This window comes from Tinamus guttatus, unplaced genomic scaffold (assembly GCF_059628265.1).
Source record: "Tinamus guttatus ecotype Peru unplaced genomic scaffold, ASM5962826v1 Tinamus_guttatus_pri_ptg000049l, whole genome shotgun sequence".
NCBI classification, from domain to species: Eukaryota; Metazoa; Chordata; class Aves; order Tinamiformes; family Tinamidae; genus Tinamus; species Tinamus guttatus.
In genome coordinates, this window is record NW_028288583.1 from 652,957 (window position 1) to 674,844 (window position 21,888).

General features: G+C 71.0%; 4 protein-coding genes and 1 non-coding gene across 5 annotated transcripts; 2 read left to right on the plus strand and 3 right to left on the minus strand.

Annotated features, from left to right (window-relative positions):
• Positions 1-2,053: 2,053 nt before the first annotated feature.
• LOC148595886 (small Cajal body-specific RNA 2) lies at positions 2,054-2,312 on the minus strand. The gene has a single exon (XR_015914400.1).
• Positions 2,313-3,407: 1,095 nt separating this feature from the next.
• On the minus strand, positions 3,408-4,277 carry TMEM167B (transmembrane protein 167B). The gene is made up of 3 exons (XM_088539767.1): positions 4,104-4,277; positions 3,572-3,703; positions 3,408-3,503 (listed from the first exon to the last, which is right to left on the minus strand). Exons 1-3 carry the CDS (start codon positions 4,111-4,113, stop codon positions 3,421-3,423), a joined length of 225 nt encoding a protein of 74 aa, XP_088395893.1. The 5' UTR covers positions 4,114-4,277; the 3' UTR covers positions 3,408-3,420.
• A 4,935-nt stretch (positions 4,278-9,212) lies between these two features.
• INAVA (innate immunity activator) lies at positions 9,213-12,384 on the plus strand. The gene is made up of 8 exons (XM_088539836.1): positions 9,213-9,283; positions 9,425-9,444; positions 9,574-9,698; positions 9,784-9,903; positions 9,992-10,196; positions 10,316-10,505; positions 10,558-11,152; positions 12,266-12,384. Exons 1-8 carry the CDS (start codon positions 9,213-9,215, stop codon positions 12,356-12,358), a joined length of 1,419 nt encoding a protein of 472 aa, XP_088395962.1. The 3' UTR covers positions 12,359-12,384.
• Positions 12,385-13,326: 942 nt separating this feature from the next.
• Positions 13,327-16,515, plus strand: SHISA4 (shisa family member 4). Its single transcript, XM_088539837.1, has 5 exons — positions 13,327-13,399; positions 14,569-14,740; positions 15,674-15,807; positions 16,211-16,387; positions 16,469-16,515. The coding sequence occupies exons 1-5, from the start codon at positions 13,327-13,329 to the stop codon at positions 16,513-16,515; spliced, it is 603 nt and encodes a 200-aa protein (XP_088395963.1).
• Positions 16,516-17,518: 1,003 nt separating this feature from the next.
• LOC148595890 (uncharacterized) lies at positions 17,519-19,368 on the minus strand. The gene is made up of 2 exons (XM_088539838.1): positions 18,926-19,368; positions 17,519-18,042 (listed from the first exon to the last, which is right to left on the minus strand). Exons 1-2 carry the CDS (start codon positions 19,350-19,352, stop codon positions 17,519-17,521), a joined length of 951 nt encoding a protein of 316 aa, XP_088395964.1. The 5' UTR covers positions 19,353-19,368.
• Between the last annotated feature and the right edge of the window lie 2,520 nt (positions 19,369-21,888).

Consider the following 21,888-nt stretch of genomic DNA (forward strand, 5'->3'; position numbering starts at 1 on the left):
GGCAGTGGCACCGTCCCGTGTCCTCCCTGCAATGGGACCCTGTCCCCCCCCCGGCAGTGGCACCGTCCCGTGTCCCCGCCGCGGCCCCGCCCGCGCCGTCCCCGGCAACAGCGGTGCGCGGCGGCAGCGCGGAGCAGGGAGCAGCCCATGGCCCCCCCCATGGCCCCCCCCGGCGACCCGGCCCCACCGAGCGCCCCCCCGGAGCCGCCCCCCCCGCCGGTAGGAGCCCGCGGGGGCGGGGGGGGCAGGTGACAGGAGCCGGGAGGCCACCGGGCCCCTCTGCCCCCCCCCGTCCCCAGGAGCCCCGGCTACAGCAGCAGCCGCGGCCGGGCCACACATGTGACGAGTTTGCCGTTCTCAGGCGCGGCCGGGGGGGCCCTGGAGCCGCCTGCACGCGGCCTCCACGCTGTGCAGCGCCGCCAAGGCCCGCGCCGCCCCCGCGCAGCCCCCGCCGTGAGTGCTGACCCCCGGTGTCCCCCCCGCGCCAGGGCCCTGTCCCCACCCCAGGCCTGGCTCAGCCCCGGTGCCACCGCAGGGCTTCGGTGCACGGGGCCGCCCCGGCCGCGCGGCCTCCCGGACGGCCCCCGGCGCGATGCTGGGTCAGCCCCACCAAGGCCTCCGTGCACAGCATCCAGGGAGCCATCGGTACGGGGGGAAAAGGGGGCGCAGGGGAACGGCTGGGACCTTGGGGACACGGCTGGGCCCATGGGGACATGGTTGGGACCGCAGGGATACAGCTGGGACCACAATGGCATCGGGACATGGCTGGGCCCACGGGGACATAGCTGGGAGCAGGGGACCTGCTTGGGACCACAGGGACATGGCTGGGCCCATGGGGACACAGCTGGGACTATAGTTGGGTGTAGGGGAACATGGGGACACATATGGGACCATGGGGATGGTTGGGACCCCAGAGATACAGCTGGGACCATGGGCATCTGTTTGGGTCTGCGGCTGGGACCACAGGGTCAAGGATGGGACCCTAAGGGCACGGAGACATAGTTGGGTCCATGGGGACACAGTTGGGAGCACAAGGGTCCATGGGGACATGGCTGGGACCATGGTGGCTTGGGGACACAGTTGGGATCATGTGGACTTGGGGACATGGCTCCATCCAGGGTGGTGTGGGGACACATCTGGCACCAGGGGACATAAAGACAATTAGGACATGACTGGGACTGGGGGAACAATCTGGCACCATGGTGGCTGGGGGACAAAGCCAAGGGCAGCGCTACAGGTGACAGGTCTGCACACGCAGAGGGTTGGGGACATGGCTGCCAGCCCAATGCTGCGTCCCCATCTCCGCAGAGTGTCCCCACAACGCGGCCACCAACAGCGGCTACTCCCGCAAGGAGAACGGCGGCTTCTTCTCCTACTAGGAGACGCAGGGGAAGGCCACACGCTGCCACCCAGCGTCCCTGCCGTCACAGGTGGGGGGGTGGGAACAGGGACAGGTCCTCTTTGTCCTGTGCATGTGGCACCAAGCTTTCATGCCACTTGCATAAAACTGACACGCTCATGTGGATCTCGCATGTTCCTTGCACAGCCCCCACGCCTTGCATGGCCACGTGCAGGACCCTCAAGTGCTGCATGGCCTGGGAAGGAGTCCCTGTTGCACGGCCCCGTGCGACGTTTCATGTTGTCCCGGGCAGGTGGCACCAAGCTTGCACAGGGCTTGCACAAACCTCACGTGCTCGTGTGGAGCTTGCACAGCCCTGTGCAAACCCCCCGCTGCACGGCTCCATGCAAAGTCCCTATGGATCGCACAGCCCCCTGCAAGATTCCTGCACATTGTGCAGCCCCTTGTAAAGCTCCTCAGTGTTGCACAGCTCTATGCAAAGCCCCTACGAACTGCAAGGCCCCGTGCAATCCCCTATGCATTGCAGGGCCGTGCAAAGCCCCTGCAGGTTGCGTGGCCCTGTGCAAAGCCCCACGTGCACTGCACAGCCCCGCGTGCATCGCACGGCCCCGTGCAAAGCCCCCGGGCATTGCACGGCCCCCCGCAACCCCCACTGCCGCCCCCGACCCGGCGGGCTCCCCGCGGCGGCGGCTGCGGATCAGAATCGCCTCGTAGTCAGCGGCCGCGGCCTCGTCTATCTGATCGACTCATCACGCCCGCCTCGCCGCACAGCGCCCGCGGGCTTCGCGGCCGGGGTCTTCTCACTTCGGAGGGACCAGGTCCCCCCGATCAAATAAGATCAACGTGTAGGGCCGGAGCGGCGCCTCTCACGCACCACTCGCACTCGCACTCGCACTCGCACTCGCACTCGCACTCGCACTCGCACTCGCACTCGCACTCGCACTCGCACTCCCCTCTCGCGCCGCCGCTCCGCGCGCGCCCGGCCCCGCCGCCCCCTTTATAGCGCCCCGGGGCGCGCGCCCCCGAGCGGCCGGAGGACCCCGCGCTGCGCACGCGCACGAAGGGGGAGGTGGCGGGTGGGGCGCAGATGCGCATGCGCGCCCAGCCCTGGCGCGAGGGACGCGAACACGCATGCGCGTGAGGAGCGGGCACGCGCATCCCCGGGACCGAGGGCCGGACCCGCCCCCCCAACCCGAACCCGAACCCGAACCCGAACCCGAACCCGAACCCGAACCCTGCAGCGGCCACGGGCAGGGCCCTGGCACGGTCGCCCCCCGCGGATGCGCGTGCGGGTGTAGCCTGGCTGTCGCACACCCATCCCCAGGGGTGCACATGTCCGGGTGTAGCCCCACTGTGGCACAGCCATCCCCAGGGGTGCACATGTGCGGGTGTAGCACGCCTGTCGCACACTCGTCCCTGGAGGTGCACACGTGCAGGTATAGCCCGGCTGTCGCACACCCATCCCCAGGGGTGCACACACATGTCTGGGTGTAGCCCGGCTGTGGTGCAGCCATCCCCAGGGGTGCACACGTGCAGGTGTAGCCCAGCTGTTGCACAAGCACCCCCAGATGTGCACACACATGTCCAGGTGTAGCCTGTCGCACAGCCATCCCCAGATGTGCACACACATCTGGGTGTAGCCTGGCTGTTGCACAAGCACCCCCAGATGTGCACACACATGTCCGGGTGTAGCCTGGCTGTCGCACACCCACCTCCAGCTGTGCACATGTCCAGGTGTAGCCCTGCTGCGGCACGGCCATCCCCGGGGGTACACACGTGCGGGTGTAGCTGCACGGTGCATACAGCCGCACACACCACGGGGCCCTGCGCCCACCCACCCCGTGAGCCCAAGCAGAGACAGCGGCACCGGCACCAGGACCCCCTGCTTTATTCGCACAGCCGCAGGCGTCACCGACCCGCAGCTACAGCAGGACCCGGGGGTGCCCCGCGCTCCCGCCTGGCCCTGGGGCGGCCCCCACGGCGCCGCCACCTCTTCTCTTCTCCGGGGGGGCCGGTGCCGCCATCCGCGGCGGTGGGTCCCGCTCAGGCGTGCGGCGGCCTCACTTGCCCACGAGCACGTAGAGGGCCATGAGGACACAGGCCGCGGCCACGGGCGCGTGCAGCCGGGTGCCGATGACGGCGGCTGCGGAGCCCACGGGTTGGCGGGGGCGGCGGGGGCTCCGCGGCCCCCGCGCCCCCCTCGGCGCTCACCCTTGTAGAAGACGCCCCAGACGCCGCGTTTCTCGCTCAGCAGCCAGGCCTTGAGCCGCGGCACCTTCCGCGCGTAGGCGCACGTGCACACGAGCAGCAGCCCGAACACCAGCAGCCCGTCCAGCGAGTACACTGCGGGCCCAGGCGGCCGGGCGCCCTCGCACCCCGAACGCACCCGGGGCCCAGGTGTCCGGACGCCCCCTGACACCCCCAAACACCCCGGGGCCCAGGCGTCCGGGCGGCCCCTCCCCCACAAACACACCCCGGGGCCCAGGTGTCCGGGCGGCCCCTCCCCCACAAACACACCCGGGGCCCAGGTGTCCGGGCGGCCCCTCCCCCACAAACACACCCCGGGGCCCAGGTGTCCGGGCGCCCCCTCCCACCTCCGCCCCGGTTGACCCGTTTTCTCCCCCCGAGGGCCCAAGTGTCCGGGCGCTCCCCCCGCCCCCCCGATCGCCCAGGGCTCCCGAATCTCCCCGCCCCCCCCGTCCCCCACAAGGGCCCCGGGATCCGAGCCCCTCCCCCCCCTCACCGTTGGTCATGGCGGCGGCCGGGGCCCCCCGCCCCCCCCGCGGCCGCACGCGCCGCCCCGGCCAACGCGACAGCGGAAGCCCCAGGCGTGGCCGGCGGAGCGCCGATGACGCCGGCCAGGGGCGGCCGGCCGAGCGCCGAGCCGCAAGGCGAGGGCAATCGAAGAGGCCTGCGGGGGCAGGCGGAATCAATCAAGCGCCTATGGCGGGATGCCCGAGCCCAGCAGCGTCCGGGGCTGCGGCCACCGTCCCCGTGCGACCGGCGACACCAGTGACAGCAGGGACACTAATGACAGCAGGGACACCAGGGGCACTAGGGGTACTAATGACACCAATGACAGCAGGGACACTAATGACAGAGGGACAGCAGGGACACCAATGAAACCAGCGACATGAGGGACACCAATGACACTAATGACACCAGAAATACGAAGGGCACCAGGGACACCCCCGACACCAGGGACACTAATGACACCAGCGACACTAATGACACCAATGACACCAGGGACACTGGGGACATCAGTGGCACTGGTGGGAGCCCAGGGGCACCAGTGGCACCAGCGCAGCTGTGACACAGTGAGAGACAGGAGGCCCTCTGGTACTAGTGACACCAGTGGGACCCTGTGGCACTAGTGATCCCAGTGCCTCTGTTGATCCCAGTGGCCCCAGTGACACAAACGGGGCCCAGTGATGCCAGTGACCCTGTCTGCCCCAGTGCTCTGACTGACACCAGTGGCCCTGGTGACAGCCGCGGTTCTGGTGACAGCCGCAGCCCCGGTGACAGCCGCGGCCCTCGTGACAGCCGCGGCCCTGGTGACAGCCGCGGCCCCGGTGCCCGCAGTGCTGCTGCGGGTCCCGGTGGCCGCGCTGGCCGCAGGACGCGGGTGCGGGTGACAGCAGGGCTGGTGGCAGCAGCGCGGCGCTGGCGCCCGCGCGGCCCCGCGGGACACGTGTCCCCTCAGCTAATCCCATGGCTTAATGGCCCTTCCGCCAGCAGCAGGGCCCGCGCGGGCGGCCCGCGCCCCCCCGGCTCCCCCGGCGCCCCGGGCCCTGGCCCCGCTGTGGCCTGGGGGCCCTGGTAGCGCCGGGCGCGCGGGGCTGCCACCAGGCAAGCGGGTGAGCGGTGGCACCGGGGTGGCCGGGCATGGGGACAGGCGGGGGGACACTCGGTGCTGGCGCGGGGTGGGGGGACAGCACGGAGAGTCCTGTCCAGCCATGGCAGGACATGAGGACATGTCCCCGGGTGCTGTCCCAAAGCCCAAATCCAGCTGTGCCTGTGCCATCCTTAGGTGCCAGAGTTAACGGAGGGGGCAGATGCTGCGGGTGAGGGGGGCAGGTGGCCCCGGGCGCTGGGGCGGGGGCTGGCGGGTGGCTCTGCCCCCCTGTCCCTCTCTGACCCACCTTGGCCTTTGCCAGGGCAGCTGCAAAGCCCCGAGGAGCAGCGCGGTGCCAGGTGGGTGCTGCTGGCACCAGGGGACACCGGGGACCGCGGGGACCCCAGGGTGACCGACACCCCCGGGCGCTGTGGGGACCTGAGGGCTCTGGTGACACAAGGGGCCGTAGGGGGCACGAGGGAGCCCAAGGGATCGTGGGGATCCTGAGGGAAATGGGGACCTGAGGGATCATGGGGACTTGAGGGACCATGGGGACATCAGGGGTGATGGAGACCTGTGGGTTTATGGGGATCCCGAGGGGAGCCCAAGGGGGAAGGGGACCCTGAGGAGCGATGGATACCCAAGGGGCAACAGGGACACAGGGTGGCCTGGGGACAGGGACAGCACAGCTGGAACCAGAGGAGGGGGACCCAGAGGGCACCGGAAGGTGTTTGGACAGGGCTGGGAAGGAGGTGGCACACAAGGACCTGCAGTGTGGCACCCAAGATGCCCAGGGACCCCATCCACAGGGACCCTATGCCCCGGTGACCCCATGCCCTGGTGTCCCCCTGTCCCAGGCACCTTGTCCCCCGGTGATCCCGCTTTCCCCCCCAGAAGGTGACAGTGGCCATGGCCTCCCGCTGGCCTCAGGCTCCGAGGGCCACGGGGGCCTCATCCAGCCGAGGAAGGTGCCAAACCCGGTGCGGGAGTCACGGCGCCACCGGGAGCTGCACCGGGAGCTGCTCTTCAGCCACGGCAGGTGAGTGCCACGACGCGGGACCGTCCCGGCGGGCGGGCGGCCCCGGTGACGCCGTCACGGCCGCGGCCGCAGGGGGATCCTGCCCCGGCACGCGGCCGAGCTGCCCCGCGCGCTGGAGAGCCGGCGGCTGCGGCAGCGGCGGCAGGAGGAGCCGCGGGGACCTGCCGGCGACCTGGAGCAGCAGCTGAGGAAGCGGCGGCAGAGGCTCGAGGAGGTCAGCAGCGCCACTCCGGCCTCCGCCGGCCGGGCCTCCCTTCTCCATCCACATCCACCCTCCTTCCTGTCTTCCTCCATGCCTCTGTCCATCCACATCCATTTCTCCATCCATCCATCCATCCATCCATCCATCCATCCATCCATCCATCCATCCATCCATCCCTCTCTCCATCCCTCCATCCTTCCTCCATCCATCTCTCTGTCCACATCCAGCCCTTCCTTGAACCCTCCCTGCCTCCCTCCATCCACATCCCTCCCTCCATCCATTCCTCTTTCCCCCAGGGAGGCTGGTGTGGGGGGAGGCCAGGCTGGACGACACTCAAGGGAGGCCAGTTTGGGCGATGGCCAAGGGAGGCTGAGCCAACAGACGGCCCAGGATCGAGGGGACAGCCTGGGGGGAGGCTGTTTTGAGAGGACAGGGGAGCGTGGCCAGGTCAGGGGGAGGCTGAGGGAGCCTGGGTCACTGCATGGAGACTGGATACGGCGATTGGCCAAGAGAGGCTGGGTTGGGGGAAGGCTGAGGGAGGCCAGGCTGGAGGACGCTCAAGGGAGGCCGTCACGGGGAAGGCCGAGAGAGGCTGGATTTGGGGCTTGGCCATGGGTGTCCGCTTTGATGCAAGGCTGAGGGAGGCTGGATCCAGAGGCCGGATTGGGAGAGTGGCCTCCGCGTCGGAGGCCAAGCTGCGGCGCCCGGTCCCGGCCTCCCCGCAGCGCGGCCTCCCTGTGCCAGCAGCACGAGCGCCAGGCGGCCGCGAGCCGCGAGCCCGAGCGGCGGCCCGAGTTCCTGCGCGTCCGCGAGAGCCTGCGCAGGATGGAGCTGGCGCCGACGCCGCGCGCGCGGCAGACGTGAGCGCGGCCGCCCCGGGCCTATAAATAACCCGGCTGCGCTCTTAAGGCTCTTAAGCCATGAGCGCTGGGGCCGCTTCCCACCGCGGGGCTGCCGGGACGGCTGCGAGCTTTGCTCTCTTCTTTAAAAAAATAGAATAAAATAACTTTATTATTATTATTTATATTATTATTCTCAGCCCTGGCTCACTTATCCCCCAGCACGGCCCCGCGCTGCCGCATCCCCATGCGTCTCCCAAGCTCTGCTGCTGCCGGAGCAGCAGTGGCACCCGGTTGCCGTGTCCCCACACCTGTCCCTGTCCCCGGGGAGCTGTCGCGCTGGCCTGGGGTCGAGGCGGCGGCGCGGAGCACCCGGGAGCCCCGTGCGCACTCGGGTGTCCCCTGCGCACGCCGCCCTGCAGCGCCCGGAGCTGCCCTCGGGGCGCTTGCGGCACCCGTCGCCCCCGGCATCGCGCCCGCAGGTGCCGGCACGTCGGAGCAGGCCCCGCTCCCATGGGATCGGCAGGAGGAACCGCCCCCCCCGCCTTCTCCTATTCCTTGTCCTCGTCCTCGTGCTGCTCCCCGCGCAGCAGCGATGCCTGCGGAGCCACCCGTGACGGTGGCAGCCAGCCGGGCTGAGCCGGGTTTTCCACCGCTTGCCCCAGCTCCGGGATGTGGCCGGCAGTGGCTGCCCCCGTCTCCTGGCTCCTTCCTCCCTTTTCTCAGCACTGTTCCCACAGGGCGGCTTGGCCGCGCTCAACCCGGCGCGGCACCGCGGGGCTGTATGGGGAGGGTGACGACCCTCGCCCAGCCCCCCGGCTGCTGGCCCCAAAAGGCAACGAGCGGGTGGCTGAGATGGGCAGCGAGTGCCCGGGTGTCCCCGGCGCGCGCCGCGTCCCCGGGGCGGCACGGCCCGGCTGTCCCGGTGCCGCGGGGCGGGCAGGGCGGCGCGGCCCGCGCACCCTCCGCCCGGGAAGGTTGTTGCTCACCTGCTCCTCCCCTCTGACTCAAGCCCCAACACGCCGGCCGCTCTCCGCGGCGCCGGCAGTGCCAGGGAGCGGCGGGCGCCCCGCCGGGTCGTGGCGCGCGGGCCGCGCTGCCTGCGCTCTCCCGGCGGAGACGCGGCCGGAGGAGGGATAGCGCCGTCCTCCGCTGCAGCCCCACAGGGAAAACCGCTCCAGAGGGAGGCCGGGAGTGGAGGTTCTGCCCGGCGGTGCCTCGGGAGCATCAGGTACTTCCTGCTCTGGGATTTCCACAGGTCCCGTGGGAGAAACGAGGCCTCTCAGGGCCTGGGATTTCCCAGCAGAGCCGCCGTCTCCCCAACACTGCCCTCCAGCTCGTGCAGGGCCCAGGAGCCCCACGAGGTCGAGCGCCACAGCGGCTCCTCCGCCCTTGCCCCGGGGGGACCCTGTGGGGACAGAGGGTGTCCCAGCGGCAGTGGCTTCCCCATGTCCCGCTCCCAGAAACCAGGATCTGGGCGCCCGTGCGAGTCCCCAGCCCCGCATGGAAGTAAAACCAGGAGAGGCCCCCAGGGAGCAGGACCAGGGCGGGCCGGGCCCCGCGGCTCCCCCGCCGGCCTTTGGCCGCCTTTGTTCACCGCCCGCAGAGCAAACACGGCTGCGCTGCCGCCCCCGCGCGGCACAGCCCGGGGACCCGAGCCCGGCTGGGACGGGACGACGGGAGGGACGCCGAGCCCCGCCGGGCGCCTCTGGGAGCAAATGTCCCCTCGGGGTGCACGGGGCTTGCACGTGCGTGTGCAAGAGCGTGTGCCGCACGTGGGGGTGCAGACGCATGTGCAAGGCTGGGCACACGGGATTGCACACGGGTGTGCAAGAGCGGGTGCCGCACGTGGGGGTGCAGACGCATGTGCAAGGCTGGGCACACGGGATTGCACACGGGTGTGCAAGAGCGTGTGCCGCACGTGGGGGTGCAGACGCATGTGCAAGGCTGGGCACACGGGATTGCACACGGGTGTGCAAGAGCGGGTGCCGCACGTGGGGGTGCACACGTGTGTGCAAGGCCGAGCACGCCGGGTGCACAGGGGGTTGCACATGCAGCACTTGCAGGATGGGCGCGAGGGCGCTCGCGCGTGCGAGGCTGCACACGCCGAGCGTGGGGGCTCCCGGCTGCGATCGTGATCGCCCCGCAGCGGCATCATGCTGCACTCGGGTGAGCCCGGCCCCGGTGCCCCCCGGCCCGGGGGAAGAGGCACTGACCGCGGGCCGGCAGCGAAGGGGCTGCACAGGGCGGCGGGATGGGGGGCGGCCCCGCGGCTGAGCGCGGCGCGCGTCCCCGCAGGCCCCGACAGCCCCGTGCCGCCGCTCAAGGAGCTCACGCAGGCCGTGCGGCAGCAGCAGCGCGAGCTGGAGGCCCGGCTGGACGCCTGCGTGCAGGAGCTGCGGCGCCTCTGCGTGCGCGAGGCGGTGAGCGGGGCGCGCGGCTCCCCCGGCCCGGCGCCGCCGGCGCGGCCGCTGAGCCCCCACCGCGTCCCCTGCTGTCCCCGCGCAGGAGCTGACGGGGACGCTGCCCCGCGAGTTCCCGCTCCAGGCCGGCGAGAAGCCGCCCACGGTGCGGCGCAGGATCGGCGCCGCCTTCAAGCTCGACGAGACCCTCGTGCTGCGCGGGGCGGTGAGGAGGGCGCCGGGGCGGCGGGCCGTGGGGATGCCCCTGCCAGGGGGGTGCTGAGCCCCGCGTGTCCCCGGCTCTCGGTCCCCAGGACCCGCTGAGCGCCCTGGAGCGGGAGCTGGCGCTGCAGCTGCAGATCGCGCGGGCCGCGCGGCGCCTCTCGCGCGAGGAGAACATCGGCAAGCAGCTGCGCAAGCGGCGGCAGAGCGCGGCGCTGCGCGAGGAGAGCAAGCTCCGCGAGCTCGAGAGCGCCCTGCGCCAGTGCCGCCTCCTGGCCGCCCTGCCCGGCGCCGAGGGTGAGCGCAACGGCCGCCGCCGCGCACGGGCGGCAGAGCCGGCCCGGCAGGTCTCGCCGATGGCGGCGGTGCCGCGTGTCGGGGCAGGCCTGGCCCATCCGTGCTCTCGCCCCCCGCAGCGCCGGGCGCCTCGGACGACAGCTCTGTGTCGGGGCCGGACGAGGAGGCCGCGGGGACGGGCTCCCCATCGCCACCGCCGCCCCGCTGTCCCACGGCGCCCACGGAGGAGACGCGGCCGCCGCCGCCCCCCGAGGGCCTCCCGCGCTCGCCCGCTGCCCTCGACCGTCCTGTCCCGCGCGGCATCACCAGGTAGGGGCCGGGTGGGCCGGGGGGGTGTCCCCCGTCACTGTCCTCTCACCAGCATCTCCCGCAGCGGCGCCCGGCCCCCGTACCGCCTGGTGGCCGTGGGCGGCCTCATGCTGTGCCACCGCCTGGGCTCGAGCGCACCGGGCACGCCGGAGCTGCCAGGACGCCGGGGGGCCGCCGCCATCCGGGCCTTCGCCGAGGGGACGCTGCCGGAGGCGGGAGGCGAGGCCATGTGCCGGGAGCCCGCGGAGCCCCGGGGCCGCGGCGCGCTGCCCCGCCGGCGCCCCACCTACTACACGGTGACCGTGCCGGCGTATTGCTTCCCGGCGCCCGGCGCCTCCAACGACAGCAACTCGGAGGGCTCAGGCTGTGGCGGCGAGCGGGCCGCGGCGCCCGCGCGCTACCAGCGCCTCGTGGCCTCGCGCAGCCGCATCGTGCGCACGCCCTCGCTCAAGGAGGCAGCGGCGGCGGCGGGGGCGGGCGCCCGCGCGCTGACCAGGGCCGCCGTGTGCGAGGAGCTGCAGTGGTGGCACGAGCGCGCCCGCCTGCGCGGCGCCCGGCCGCGCTCGCTCGACCGCCAGGGCCTCCCGCGCGGGCCTCCCCGGCCGCCCGGCCCCGCGGAGCCGCCCGGCGCACGCGGACGTGCTCAGGTAGGTGCCGCCCGCAGGGACCACGGGTGTCCCCCTTGGGACTGAGGGGGTGCCCCTGTGGGAGGGTTGTCCCCCCCCATCTGTAAAATTCACCCTGTTGGGGCCATGGAGGTGGCTGGAGAGGGCCAGAAATGTCACCTGCTGCTGCTGTCATCTGAGGTAGGGCCAGGGGCTCATGAAGGTCCCTAGAGCAAGACTGGGGTCCCATTAAGGTCCCTGGGACAGATCCAGGGTCCCATGTAGCTCCTTAGAGCAGAACCAGGGTCCTGATGGGCGTCCTTCAGTCAGGAGCAGGGGGGGTCCCATGAGGGTCCCTGGGACAGATCCACCGTCCCATGAGGGTCCCTGGGGCAGAACGGGCAGAATTAGGGCCCCAGGATGGTCCTAAAGGTGGGACCAGAGTCCCATGCTGATCTCCAGGGCAGGACTGGGGGTCCTGCACAGAGTCCTCCTGACAGGACCTGGCTCCCATGGTGACAGGTCTGAGGCTCCATGAGGGTCCTCAGGACAGGACCAATGTCCCATGAGGGTCCTTGGGGCAGGACCAGGGTCCCATGATGGTGCCCAAGGCAGGACTGGGGTCCCGTAAGGGTCATTGGGACAGCAGCAGGGTCCCATGGGGGGCAGCTCTGCGGTCCCATCAATGTCCCCAGGACAAGACCAGGGTCACTCAGAGGCTCCCAGGCAGGAACATGGTCTCCTGAGGGACAGCAGTGGTGCCCAGGGTGGGTGCTGGGGACAAGAGTGGGGGGTCCATAGTGCAGGAGGGCCCTGGTGCGGCATTTTGGACAAGGACACACTTGGTCCCCCCCGTCCCCTGCCGTGTTTGCACAAGCACCATCGCCACGTTGGCTGCAGCGAGCCGGGATGGCTGCAATGTGCCGGGGTGGGACGGCTGCAATGTGCCGGGGTGGGATGGCTCGGCGTGCCGGGACGGCTGCAATGTGCTGGGACGGGGCGGCTCGGCGCCCGCGGCGCAGCACCGGGGCCCACGCGCTGCAGGCTGGGACCTGCCGCTGACGCCTCTGCGCCACCCACGACACCACGCGGCCCGGGCCGGCCCCTGTGCCCAGCCCGCCCACAGGGCTCCCCTGTCGCCTCGTGTCCCCGCAGGTGCCCCACATCCACGTGCTCAAGCGCTCCCCGGACGGGCGGCCCGTGCAACTCTACATGCCTGAGAATGGCGAGATCGTCACACAAGTGTGAGCTCCGTCCCGGTGCGAAGGACGTCGGTGCCACCGTGGGGCCAGGTGGCTTCGTCCCGCTTGCGGCTCCGTCCTCCTGGCCGCAGGACATGGCCAGGGCTGGAGTGTCGCGCTGGGGGGGCCCCCGACGGCCGGACGCTGGAGCCCCCGTCCTGTCCCCGCAGTGCGCGCGGCCTGGCTGGCCCAGGGCGCAGGGACTGGAGGGACGCGGCGGCCCCAGGCTCCGGCACTGCAGAGCCCGGGTGGCCCTGGGGACACGAGGGCTGGGACGGGGCAGCAGGGCTGGCCCCAGGGCCCAGCAGGATCCGGCCCCTCGTGTCCCTCCGCGACGGGCCGAGGTGCCGTATAAAGATCCGGAGGGCTGGGATTCGGGGCCGGGCTTTTTCCTACCCCCTCCTAATAAACGTGGTCGTTTGGGTCCATCCCCGGTGCTCCCGGAGGCCAGTGGTGCCTCCCCGGCCTCGTCACCGCCGCTCGGTGCTCACGGGGCCGGGATGTGGGGGCAGCCCCGGGGGCGGCGGGGGGCGGGCAGGGAGGGCGCGCGGGGAGGAGAACCCGGTGCGGGGGGGGCAGGGAGGGGGCGCGGGGCCGGGATGGGGGCAGGGAGGGCGCGGGGGGAAGCCGGGGCCCGGGGGGCTGCAGCGAAGGGCGGCCCGGCCGGGGCCGGTGCCGGTGCCGGGGGCGGCGGGCGGGGCGGCTCCGCCCGGGGGGGCGGGCGGGGGCCGGGCCGGGGCCTGCGGCTGGAGGCGCCGCCGCGAAGGGGCGGGGGGGGCCCGGGCAACCGCCGAGCGCCGCGGGGCTGCGGCGTCACTGCGGGCCCGCACCGGCCCCGCCACCGGCCCTGCCACCGCCCCGCAGCGGGCGGCCCCGCCGCATCGGCCCCCGGACCCGCCGCATCGGCCCCCGGCCCGCGCCGGCCCCGCAGCCCCGGGCGGAGCGGAGCCCCCGGCCCGGCTCCCCGCGGGCAGGATGGGGCCCGGCGGCGGCGGCAGCGCTTGGCCTCTGGCCGGCACCGTCCTGGTGGCCGTGGCCACCTCGCTGGGTAAGAGATGCCCGGGGGGTGACGGGCACCGGCGCTCAGCGGGGCACCCGCTGCCAGCCCATGCGTCCGTGGGGCAGCCGGGTGCCACGGGATGGGGCCAGCGCGGTTGGTTGTGTCTGTGGGGTGCCCGGCGTGGGGGCCTAGTGCTGCTCATTGCGTCTGTGGGGCACCCTGGGCAGTTGAGACGGGGACCCAAGACCATTCGTTGCGTGTGTGAGTCACCCTGGGCAGTTGGGGGTTGAGGCCCGATGCTGTTTGTTGCATCTGTTGGTCCCTGTGGGCAGCCGGGGTTGAGGCCCGATGCTGCTCGTTGCATTGGTGGGGCACCCTGGCCGGGGGGTAGGGTGCCCAGTGCCACCCGCTGCCCCAGGCGGTGCCGGGACTGGGCCCTGGCCCTGGGCTCTGTGTCCTCCTCCCGGTCACCTCTCTGCGAGTGGGACCCACGGCTCCACTCAGGCCCCTTTCCCTCTGCCTGGGAATTGCCTTTGGCCGGAGTGGTTTTCCCGGTGCCCCTGGTGTATACGGAGCAGGGTGAGTGGTGATGCTGGGGCGATGCTTGGCATTCCCGACCCGCTTATATTGGGATCCTCTGGGACCTTCCTGGACGCATTTTCGGGTGCTGCAGCCCCCGCGCGTGGGCGCCGATCGCTCCCGTGGGAGCTCTGTGCCCTGGGAATTGCTCCCTGCCTCGGTTTCCCCACCCCGCGGCCTCCTGGGGGCTAAGGCAGCCAGCCAGCAGCGAAGCCCCTGGGGCTCAGCCCCATATTAGACACTGGAGAATCCACCCGGGTCCTGCCGGGCGCCTCGCCCTGCTCCGCGGGCGCCGCTTTTCCTCCGCTCGTCCCCACGTCCCCGAGGCTATTTCTGGGCTCGCAGGTGGCACCAGCCAGAAATAGAGCAGGGAGGCGTTGACGGTGCCACACGGCCGGACACGCAGCCGGGGCTGGTCTCCGCGGGGCCGCCTGGGGGCGGGATGCGGTGGGAATGGGGCGCGGGATGCGGTGGGAATGGGGGCTGTGGGGCGGGATGCAGTGGGAAGTGGGGGGTGGGATGAGGAATGGGGGGCACTGGCTGCTCGCTGTAGGGCAGCATCGCGGGAAGGGGAGTCCCGCGGGGGGCCCCGCGAGCGGCGGCGCCGCGAGGCCGCGGTGACGGGCGCGTGTCCGCAGCGGCGGGCGGCGAGGACTGCCTGTGGTACGTGGACAGGAACGGCTCGTGGCACCCGGGCTTCGACTGCGACTTCTTCACCTTCTGCTGCGGCAACTGCCACCAGCGCTACTGCTGCCGCGACCCCCTGCGCCTGCTCACCGAGCGCCAGCAGCGCCACTGCCTCGCGTTCAGGTGCCGGCCCGCGCTGGGTGGGGGGCCCGGGTTGGGTGCTGGGTGCACATTTTTGGGTGCTGGGTGATAGGGTTTGGGTGCCAGGCAGTGCGCTTTGGATGCCAGGGCCTGGTTTGGGTGTTGGGTGCCTGGTTTTGGGTGCCACGTGCCTGGTTTGGGGTGTCAGACACCTGTTTCTGGATGTCAGACACCCAGTTTTGGGTGTATGGCTCTGCCCCCCTCTTCTTGGCACTGGGTGCACTGTCATGGCGGTGCCTGGGTTTGGGTGTCAGGCAGTGGGTTTTGGGTGCTGGGTACCTGCTTTTGGGTGCATGGCTTTGCCCTGCCTCTTATTGGTGCTAGGAGCCACCCAAGGGCATCCAGGGTGCTGGTCGCTGGGTTTGAGTGATGGGCGCCAGGTTTTGGATGCCAGGCAATGGGATTTGGGTGCTGGGCGCCCAGTTCTGCGTGCTGGATGCCCAGTTTTGCATGCATAGCTCTACCCCTGCTCTTCTTGGCGCTGGGTGCACTGTGGCGGTAGGTGCCGGGGTTTGGATGTTGGGTGCCCAGTTTTGGGTGCCAGGTGCCTGTTTTGGGTGCATGGCTCTACCCCACCCCCCTCTTCTTGGTGCTAGGTGCACTGTGCTGCTGGGTGCCCAATTTTGGGTGCCAGGTGCCTGTTTTGGGGTATATTCCTCCCTCCCCTCTGGTGCTGAGTGCACTTGGTGGCGGGTGCTGGGGTTTGGGTGCCGGACATTGGGTTTTGGGTGTCAGGCACCCGTTTCTGGGTGCCCGGCAGCTGGTTTCGGGTGCCAGGCCTCCAGTTTTGGTGCGTTTCTCTGCCCCACCTGCCCTTGGCACTGGGTGCTCTGCAATGGTGGGTGCAGGGGTGACCGGGGTGGGGGGCTGCGCTGGGGGTACCCTGCCATGCCCCCCTTCCCCCGTGTCCTGCAGCCCCAAGACCATCGCGGGCATCGCCTCGGCCGTGGTGCTCTTCCTCGCCATCGTCACCACCATCGTCTGCTGCTTCATGTGCTCCTGCTGCTACCTGTACCAGCGCCGGCAGCAGCTGCGGACGCCCCTGCAAGGTGGGGGGCACGAGGAGGGGGGGCTTGTGGGGTGCAGGGGGGTCCTGCAGGGATTGGGGATGGGGAATGGGGGGGATATGGGGTGCAGGGGGGTCCTGCAGGGATTGGAGGGGACACTGGTGCAAGGGAGGGGCTGCGGTGGGGGGTGGTGGCTGCGGGATTTGGGATGGGGGATTGAGGGTGCAGGGGGGTCCTGCTAGATTTAGGGTGGGGGATACAGGGGGCAAAGGGGGATTTGCGTCCTGCAGGGATTAGGGTGGGGGATTTGGGGTGCAGGGGGTCATGCTGGATTTGGGCTGGGTGCAGGCGCTTTAGGGTGTATCCTACACCCACATCCCCTACCGCGGGCCCCATCCCGGGGTGCCGCAGCGCCCCGTTCCGCATGTCCCCCTGTCCCCCCCAGCAGGCCCGGAGATCCCGCTGTCCAGCTACCCCGTGGCCCCCGCCGCCCCCTACGCGGCCGAGCCCAAGGCGGGCCCGGCGCCGCCCCCGCCCGGCTTCGCCCCCGTGTACCCCCCGCCCGGCCCCGCCGCCCACTACCCGCTCTACCCGGCCGGACCCCCCGTCTACAACCCCACAGGTGAGACCCCTCCCAAAACCCACCCACCCTCCTCCCTGTCCCGGCGCCGCGGGTGACGCCGCGTCCCGGCTCTCCCCGCAGCTCCGCCGCCCTATGTCCCGGCACAGCCCGGCTACCCGGGCGCCTGAGCCACCCGCGCCCCCTTCCCGTGGGAAGGACGAGGCCACGGGGAGCCCCTGGCAGCGGGGGGGCCGCCGGATCGGGCCCTTGGCCGAGCCCCGCTTGGGCGATGCCGGGACGGCGCCGGCGGCACAAAGCGCCTCTTGTGCCGGCACCGGCCGCCCGGACACTGGCGCCTTTGTGGTTCGTGTGGGGGGCGCTGCCCTGGCCGGTGGCTGCCCCGGGCGCCCCTCGCGCTGCTGCTCCCACCGGCCCCGGCTGCAGGATTTGTCCCTTCTTCCGACACCCCCCTCCTGGATTGTTCCCAGCATTAAAACATCCATCTTTGCGTCCTCCCGACGGCGTCCTGTGTTTGTGTCACCTGCGGCATCGTCCCCTCAACCCTGGGTGTCCCCCCCCGCAGCCACATGCATCACACCAACTGGCTGCTCTTCCCAGTTTTCCAGTGTTTCTCAGTGCCATTCCCTGGATTGCCACTGGCTGCCCCCCATTGCAGGAGCTGGGGTAGAAATATCGGCCCCAGCAGCACATCCTGGCCCCAGCATCCCCATGCTGGGGAAGACGGAGCTGCCCAGGCTCCCGTGTGAGTGCCTGAATTTGGGTCCAGCTGCAGGGCCCGTTGCCTCCGGAAAGTGGCTCCGATGCCTCTAGAAAGTGGCCACCGCCCGCTGGAAACAACCCCAGGCGCTTCCCATTCCTCCAAAAAGCGGCGTGTTGGGGTCCCGCTGGCCTGGCCCCAGCAGCTCGTATCTCCAGGCAGCCCGTCTGCAACCCCGTGGCGTTTTCCTGCAGGAATCAGACGGGATAGGAGCGCTCCCGTCTGCGTGCTGGAGCAGAGATGGGGGAGCCCCGCATCCAGTTCTGGGTTTTATTATGGAGAGGGAAAGGGCAAAAACAAAATGTGCCACATGAAACCGCCGCCTCCAAGTCCCGTGCGCCAGCCGGCGTCTGCGCGTGCCGGGGGTGTCCGGATGGGCTTCGCCCCGTCCCCACAGCCAGCTGCGGGGCGGCTCAGGGCGCGGGGGCCGCGTGCTGGCGGCCGCAGAGCTCGCGGATGTGCGCGAGGCTGCTGCCGAGGCCGGCGAGCGCGTCGGCGATGGCGCGCAGCGCGGCGGCCGTCTCGCGGCGGCTCTCGGCGTACTCGCGCCGGAACGCGCGCACCTCCTGCGCCAGCTGCTCGTGCGCCCGCGCCAGCCGCTGCTCGGCCGCGCTCAGGCGGCCGCTCTCGCCGCTTCCCGCCTCGTCCCGCAGGCGCTCGGTGGCAGCGGCGGCGACGTCCTGCTCGAAGAGGATGCTGGCGAAGTCCGAACCCAGCGGCTCCTGCTGCCCACCCAGGTCACCGCCACCGGAGAGTTCGGCCTGCGCAGGGTGCGGGGGGCTGCGGCTCCAGCCGTGCCGGGGCTCGCCGGGCGCGGGGGCGCAGCCGCGCGGCAGCCGGCGCTCCGGGGCCGCCCGCGCTCGTCCGCTCTCTGGCGCCGGGAAGCCTTCGCTCTTCACCTCCACCGGCTCCTCCTTCACCGGCTCCTCCTTCACGCCTGCAGGGAAAGGGAGCCGCTCGCTGCGTGCTGGAAGGATCCCGGATCCCCTCGGAGTGCCGGGGGCCAATGCCGAGCGTGTCGTTTCGGACCGTCCTGCACTGTCCCCGAGCAGCCACTCTGTCCCCACTGCACCTATGGCCCCGGCTGGGGTCCCTGTGTCCACAGAGGTGCTTGTGCCTCTCCTGGACCAGTCCATGTCCCTGTGCTGCTCCCAAGTGCCTTGACCCAGGCCTGGTCATCCCCTCCACCCATGTCCTGCTTTTGTCCCCCTATAGACCCTCCATGTCTCTTCTCCTGCCAACCCCCCAACACGTCCCTTGTCCTGCTCTTGGTTCCCCTCCCTGTGCCCGTCCCTGTCCTAGCATGGCATTGTCCCTGGCCCGCTCCTGTTCCCCCTGCTGTGCCCTGTTGTCCCCCCATTCCTGTTCTTGTCCCTGCCCCAATTCCCCCTGTCCCTGCATGTTCCCATTTCCTCAATGTCCCCATCCCAATTCCCCACATGATAGTCCCTCTCCCTCAGGTCCCTGTCCCAGTTCTGTGTCCCTGTCCTGGTCTCTCATGTCTCCGTGCCCCATGTCCCTACCCCGTCCTTGTCCCAGTCTCCCCATGTCTCTGTTCCCTCAACATGCCCAATGCCAGCCAACCCCCAGGTCCCTGTGCCCCTTGTCCCCAGCCCTGTCCTTGTCATAGTTCTCCACGCCCATATCCTGGCCCCCATGTCCCACCGCGGCTCCCTAAGTCCCTCTCCCGGTCCCGGATGTCCCCCAATGTCCCCACGCCAGGCCCCCTCGCCCCAGTCCCTGTTTGTCCCCCACGTGTCTGTCCCATCCCAACCCCCCCTCCCCGCCCCCCTCCCGCTCCACGTCCCCGTCGCACCCACCGTGCGGCGCCGCCACCTCCACGGCGCGGAGCGGCGGCTCGAGGCCGGCGGCGGCGCGCAGGGCCCAGCCGGCACCGGCACCGGCACCGGCAGCGGCAGCGGGCGCGGCGCGGGCGGCGCGGGCGGGCGCCGCCTGCCGCTCCTGCCGGTGCCGGGTGATCTTGTCGTTCGCGCGGCGGCGCAGCCCCCGCCAGCGGTTCTTCACCTCGCCGATGTCGCGCTGGTTGCGGCCGGCCGCGTTGATCTTGTTCGTGATGCGCCACCAGATCTTCTGCTTCTCGTAGGCGTTCACGGTGCTGGCGGCGGCGCCGAAGAGCAGCTGCTCGTACTTGAGCACCTCGCTCATGAGGATGTCGATCTCCTGCAGCGTGAAGTTGGGCTTGCGCTTGAGCAGCCCCCGCCGCGCCGCGCCGCCCGCCGCGGCCATGGTGCCCGCGCGCGCCGCCGCCGCCGCCTCATGGCGCCGCCCGGCCGCCCATGGCCCCGCGCCTCGTGCGCGCCCCGGCGCCGCCGCCGAGGCCGCCGGAGCCCGAGCGGGCGCCGCGGAGGCCCCCGCGCCCCCTGACGGCGCCGCCGCCGCCGCCGCCTGCGGGGGAACCGGGACCGCCCCCGCGGCGGGAGCCCCGGCTCTGCCCCCTGCCGGGGGGTCTCGGTATCGCCCCCTCCTCGATAGGTCCCGGTGCCGCCTCCAGCCGCGGGGGGGGGGGGCGGTACCGCCCACTCGGCCGCCCCCTGATGGCGAGTCCGGCTGTTCCCCCCTCCCACGGTGGGTGCTGGTACCGGCCCACAGCTCCCGGGGCCGCCCACTGCAGAGCGGGTCCCGGTACCGCTCCGCCCCGGGGGTATCGTTACCGCCCCCCGCCCGCAGGTTCTGGTACCGCCCCCGCGGTGGGCCCCGGTACAGTCCGCCCCGGGAAGGCCGGTACCAGCCCCCCGCCGCGCCCATGGGCACTGGTACCGCCCCCGGCGGGAGCCCCGGTTCTGCCTCCTGCCCCTCCTCCGTAGATCCCGGTACCGCCCACTCGGCCGCCCCTTGACAGCGAGAGCCGGTACCACCTCCCCCCATGGCGGGTGCCGGTACCGCCCCCTGCCCGTAGGTGCCGCTCTCACTCCCGCGCCGCTGGGTCGCGGTGCCGCCCGCCCCGGCGGTGCCGGTACCGCCCGGCCCCGCTCCGCTGCGGGAGCCGCGTGGCCCCCCCGGTGCCGCCCGCCCGGGCCGCCCGCAACGCGCGGCGGCCGCGGGCCCCGCTCGCCCCCAGCCCGCGCCGTGGCCGCCCGCCCGGCCGCCCTCGCGCCGCAATGCCCAAATAAAGGAATTTCTGCGGCTCCGGGAGCAGCGTGGCCGGAGCGGTCCCGCTGCGCCCCCCGCTCAGGCGCTGGGTGAGCTTTATTGCGATGCAGTGGCCGTACAAGGCGCGAGCCGCTTCTGCAGGCGCCCAGAAGCCTCCCGAGATCTCGACGGTGCCTACGGAGCTGCAGGCACTTGGCGCTCCCGCGCTCCGACCTGTTGTCCCCTGTGTCCCTGCTCAATGACATCCTGGGTGTCTCCATGGCCAGACGCCCCCCACCTGCCCCTTGCAGCATTTCCCAAGGGAGATGGTAGCGTAGCCATCAGGTGGGTGACGTCCCCAAGTCACCTCCTTGCCCACCAGTGGGCAGGTGGGTAAGGCTGAGGCGACATTGGTGGCTGCAAAATGCCACCTTCTGCTCTGCCCGTGGGGTTGGTGTCTACCTGGATGGCTGCGTGGACTAGTTGAGTGACCAGATCTTGGATCTTCCAGCCTGTAGGTGGTGGGTCGGGATGGGGAGGTGGATGGAGCCCAAATTGGGAACAGGGGACGTGGCCTGGCTGACGTGGGGCTCTGCAGGGGATCCTGATGCTTGGACGTTCCCAGCGGTGTCCCAGAGGTGGGCGGTGAAGGGAGGTGAGGAGGCTGCTGCCAGCCCCGCGTGGCCGCAGCACCTCCAGCCGCACTGTCCGGAGATCCGGGCTCTCGCAGCTCTGCTCCGTCCTCTGCTCCGTCACCTCGGTCTCCCCTCTCTTCCTGGCTGCTCCTCCTCTTGGCCCCCCGCACCCAACCAACGCCTCCCACTGTCTGGCCTCACCTCTGGGACCTGGCAAGCTCCGTGCCTGGGCTAGAGCCCCGTGACCCTCCTGGCTGTGTGGAGGCCCTGTGCAAAGCCAAGGCGGCCCCAGCAGTGACACTGGTCTAGCTGTCCCCAGCCCCGCAGGGAAACAAGGCTGGCAGCTTGGAAGGTGAGTCTGCCCTTCCCAGCCCCGACTTGCTGCGGGTCACGGTGTGAGCGGAGTCCTGCCAGCAAACCAGGCTGGGAGTTGTCACCCCTCTTCGCACAGCTACCGGCATCACCGCTGGCCTCCAGCGCTGGCTCCCTCCACCACGTGCGTCCTGCTCCCTCCCCAGGGGCCCGCGGATGCTGATGCCGCCAAGGTGCCACCCTCCCGGGCCACTGTGTCCCCAGCGCTGCAGAGCTGAGGCGGGGACTCGGCGCAGACCCCTCTCGGCAGAGGCTCCCCCCATGCACGTGCTGCCAAGCCTGTGTAGAGCCACATGGGGCCGAGGGCCGCACGCGGACACGCATGTGACAAGGTGCCGCCAGCAAAGCTCAGCCGGTGTCTTCTGCCGGGTGCCCTGCAGCGCTGCCTGGAACCAGGAGCCACCCGCCACCCGCTGCATTCTGCAATCCCCTCCTCTACCCTCAGCATGTCCGGGTGGCCAGATGGATCGGGGCACGGTGCTGGCAAAAGAAAGAGCTTTAGGGCTTCACAAACCTAGAAATAATAAATACAAGATCTTCCTCACACACTGCGTCGAATGACCGTGCTGGCTCGGCCCTCCTCGGGCCCGCTCTCTTCCTCCATCGGTCCCAGAGAGATCACTGCTCCTCGGCATCGGTCACTGCAGGCTCCCAAAGGGCTTGTCATGGAAACAGTCACGAGAAAG

Excerpts from the sequence above, each read along its gene's own strand:
- TMEM167B (XM_088539767.1), bottom strand. Across the intron at positions 3,504-3,571 it reads CTGGGGCGTCTTCTACAAGG|CCGCCGTCATCGGCACCCGG; the intron begins GTGAGCGCCGAG and ends TGGGCTCCGCAG.
- INAVA (XM_088539836.1), top strand. The coding sequence starts at position 9,213 with ATGTGCAAGGCTGGGCACACGGGATTGCACACGGGTGTGCAAGAGCGG. Across the intron at positions 9,699-9,783 it reads GCCTCTGCGTGCGCGAGGCG|GAGCTGACGGGGACGCTGCC; the intron begins GTGAGCGGGGCG and ends GTCCCCGCGCAG. Across the intron at positions 10,197-10,315 it reads CGCCCTGCCCGGCGCCGAGG|CGCCGGGCGCCTCGGACGAC; the intron begins GTGAGCGCAACG and ends CGCCCCCCGCAG.
- SHISA4 (XM_088539837.1), top strand. The coding sequence starts at position 13,327 with ATGGGGCCCGGCGGCGGCGGCAGCGCTTGGCCTCTGGCCGGCACCGTC. Across the intron at positions 14,741-15,673 it reads CGCCACTGCCTCGCGTTCAG|CCCCAAGACCATCGCGGGCA; the intron begins GTGCCGGCCCGC and ends CGTGTCCTGCAG. Across the intron at positions 15,808-16,210 it reads GCTGCGGACGCCCCTGCAAG|CAGGCCCGGAGATCCCGCTG; the intron begins GTGGGGGGCACG and ends TGTCCCCCCCAG.
- LOC148595890 (XM_088539838.1), bottom strand. The coding sequence starts at position 19,352 with ATGGCCGCGGCGGGCGGCGCGGCGCGGCGGGGGCTGCTCAAGCGCAAG. Across the intron at positions 18,043-18,925 it reads GGAGGTGGCGGCGCCGCACG|GCGTGAAGGAGGAGCCGGTG; the intron begins GTGGGTGCGACG and ends CTTTCCCTGCAG.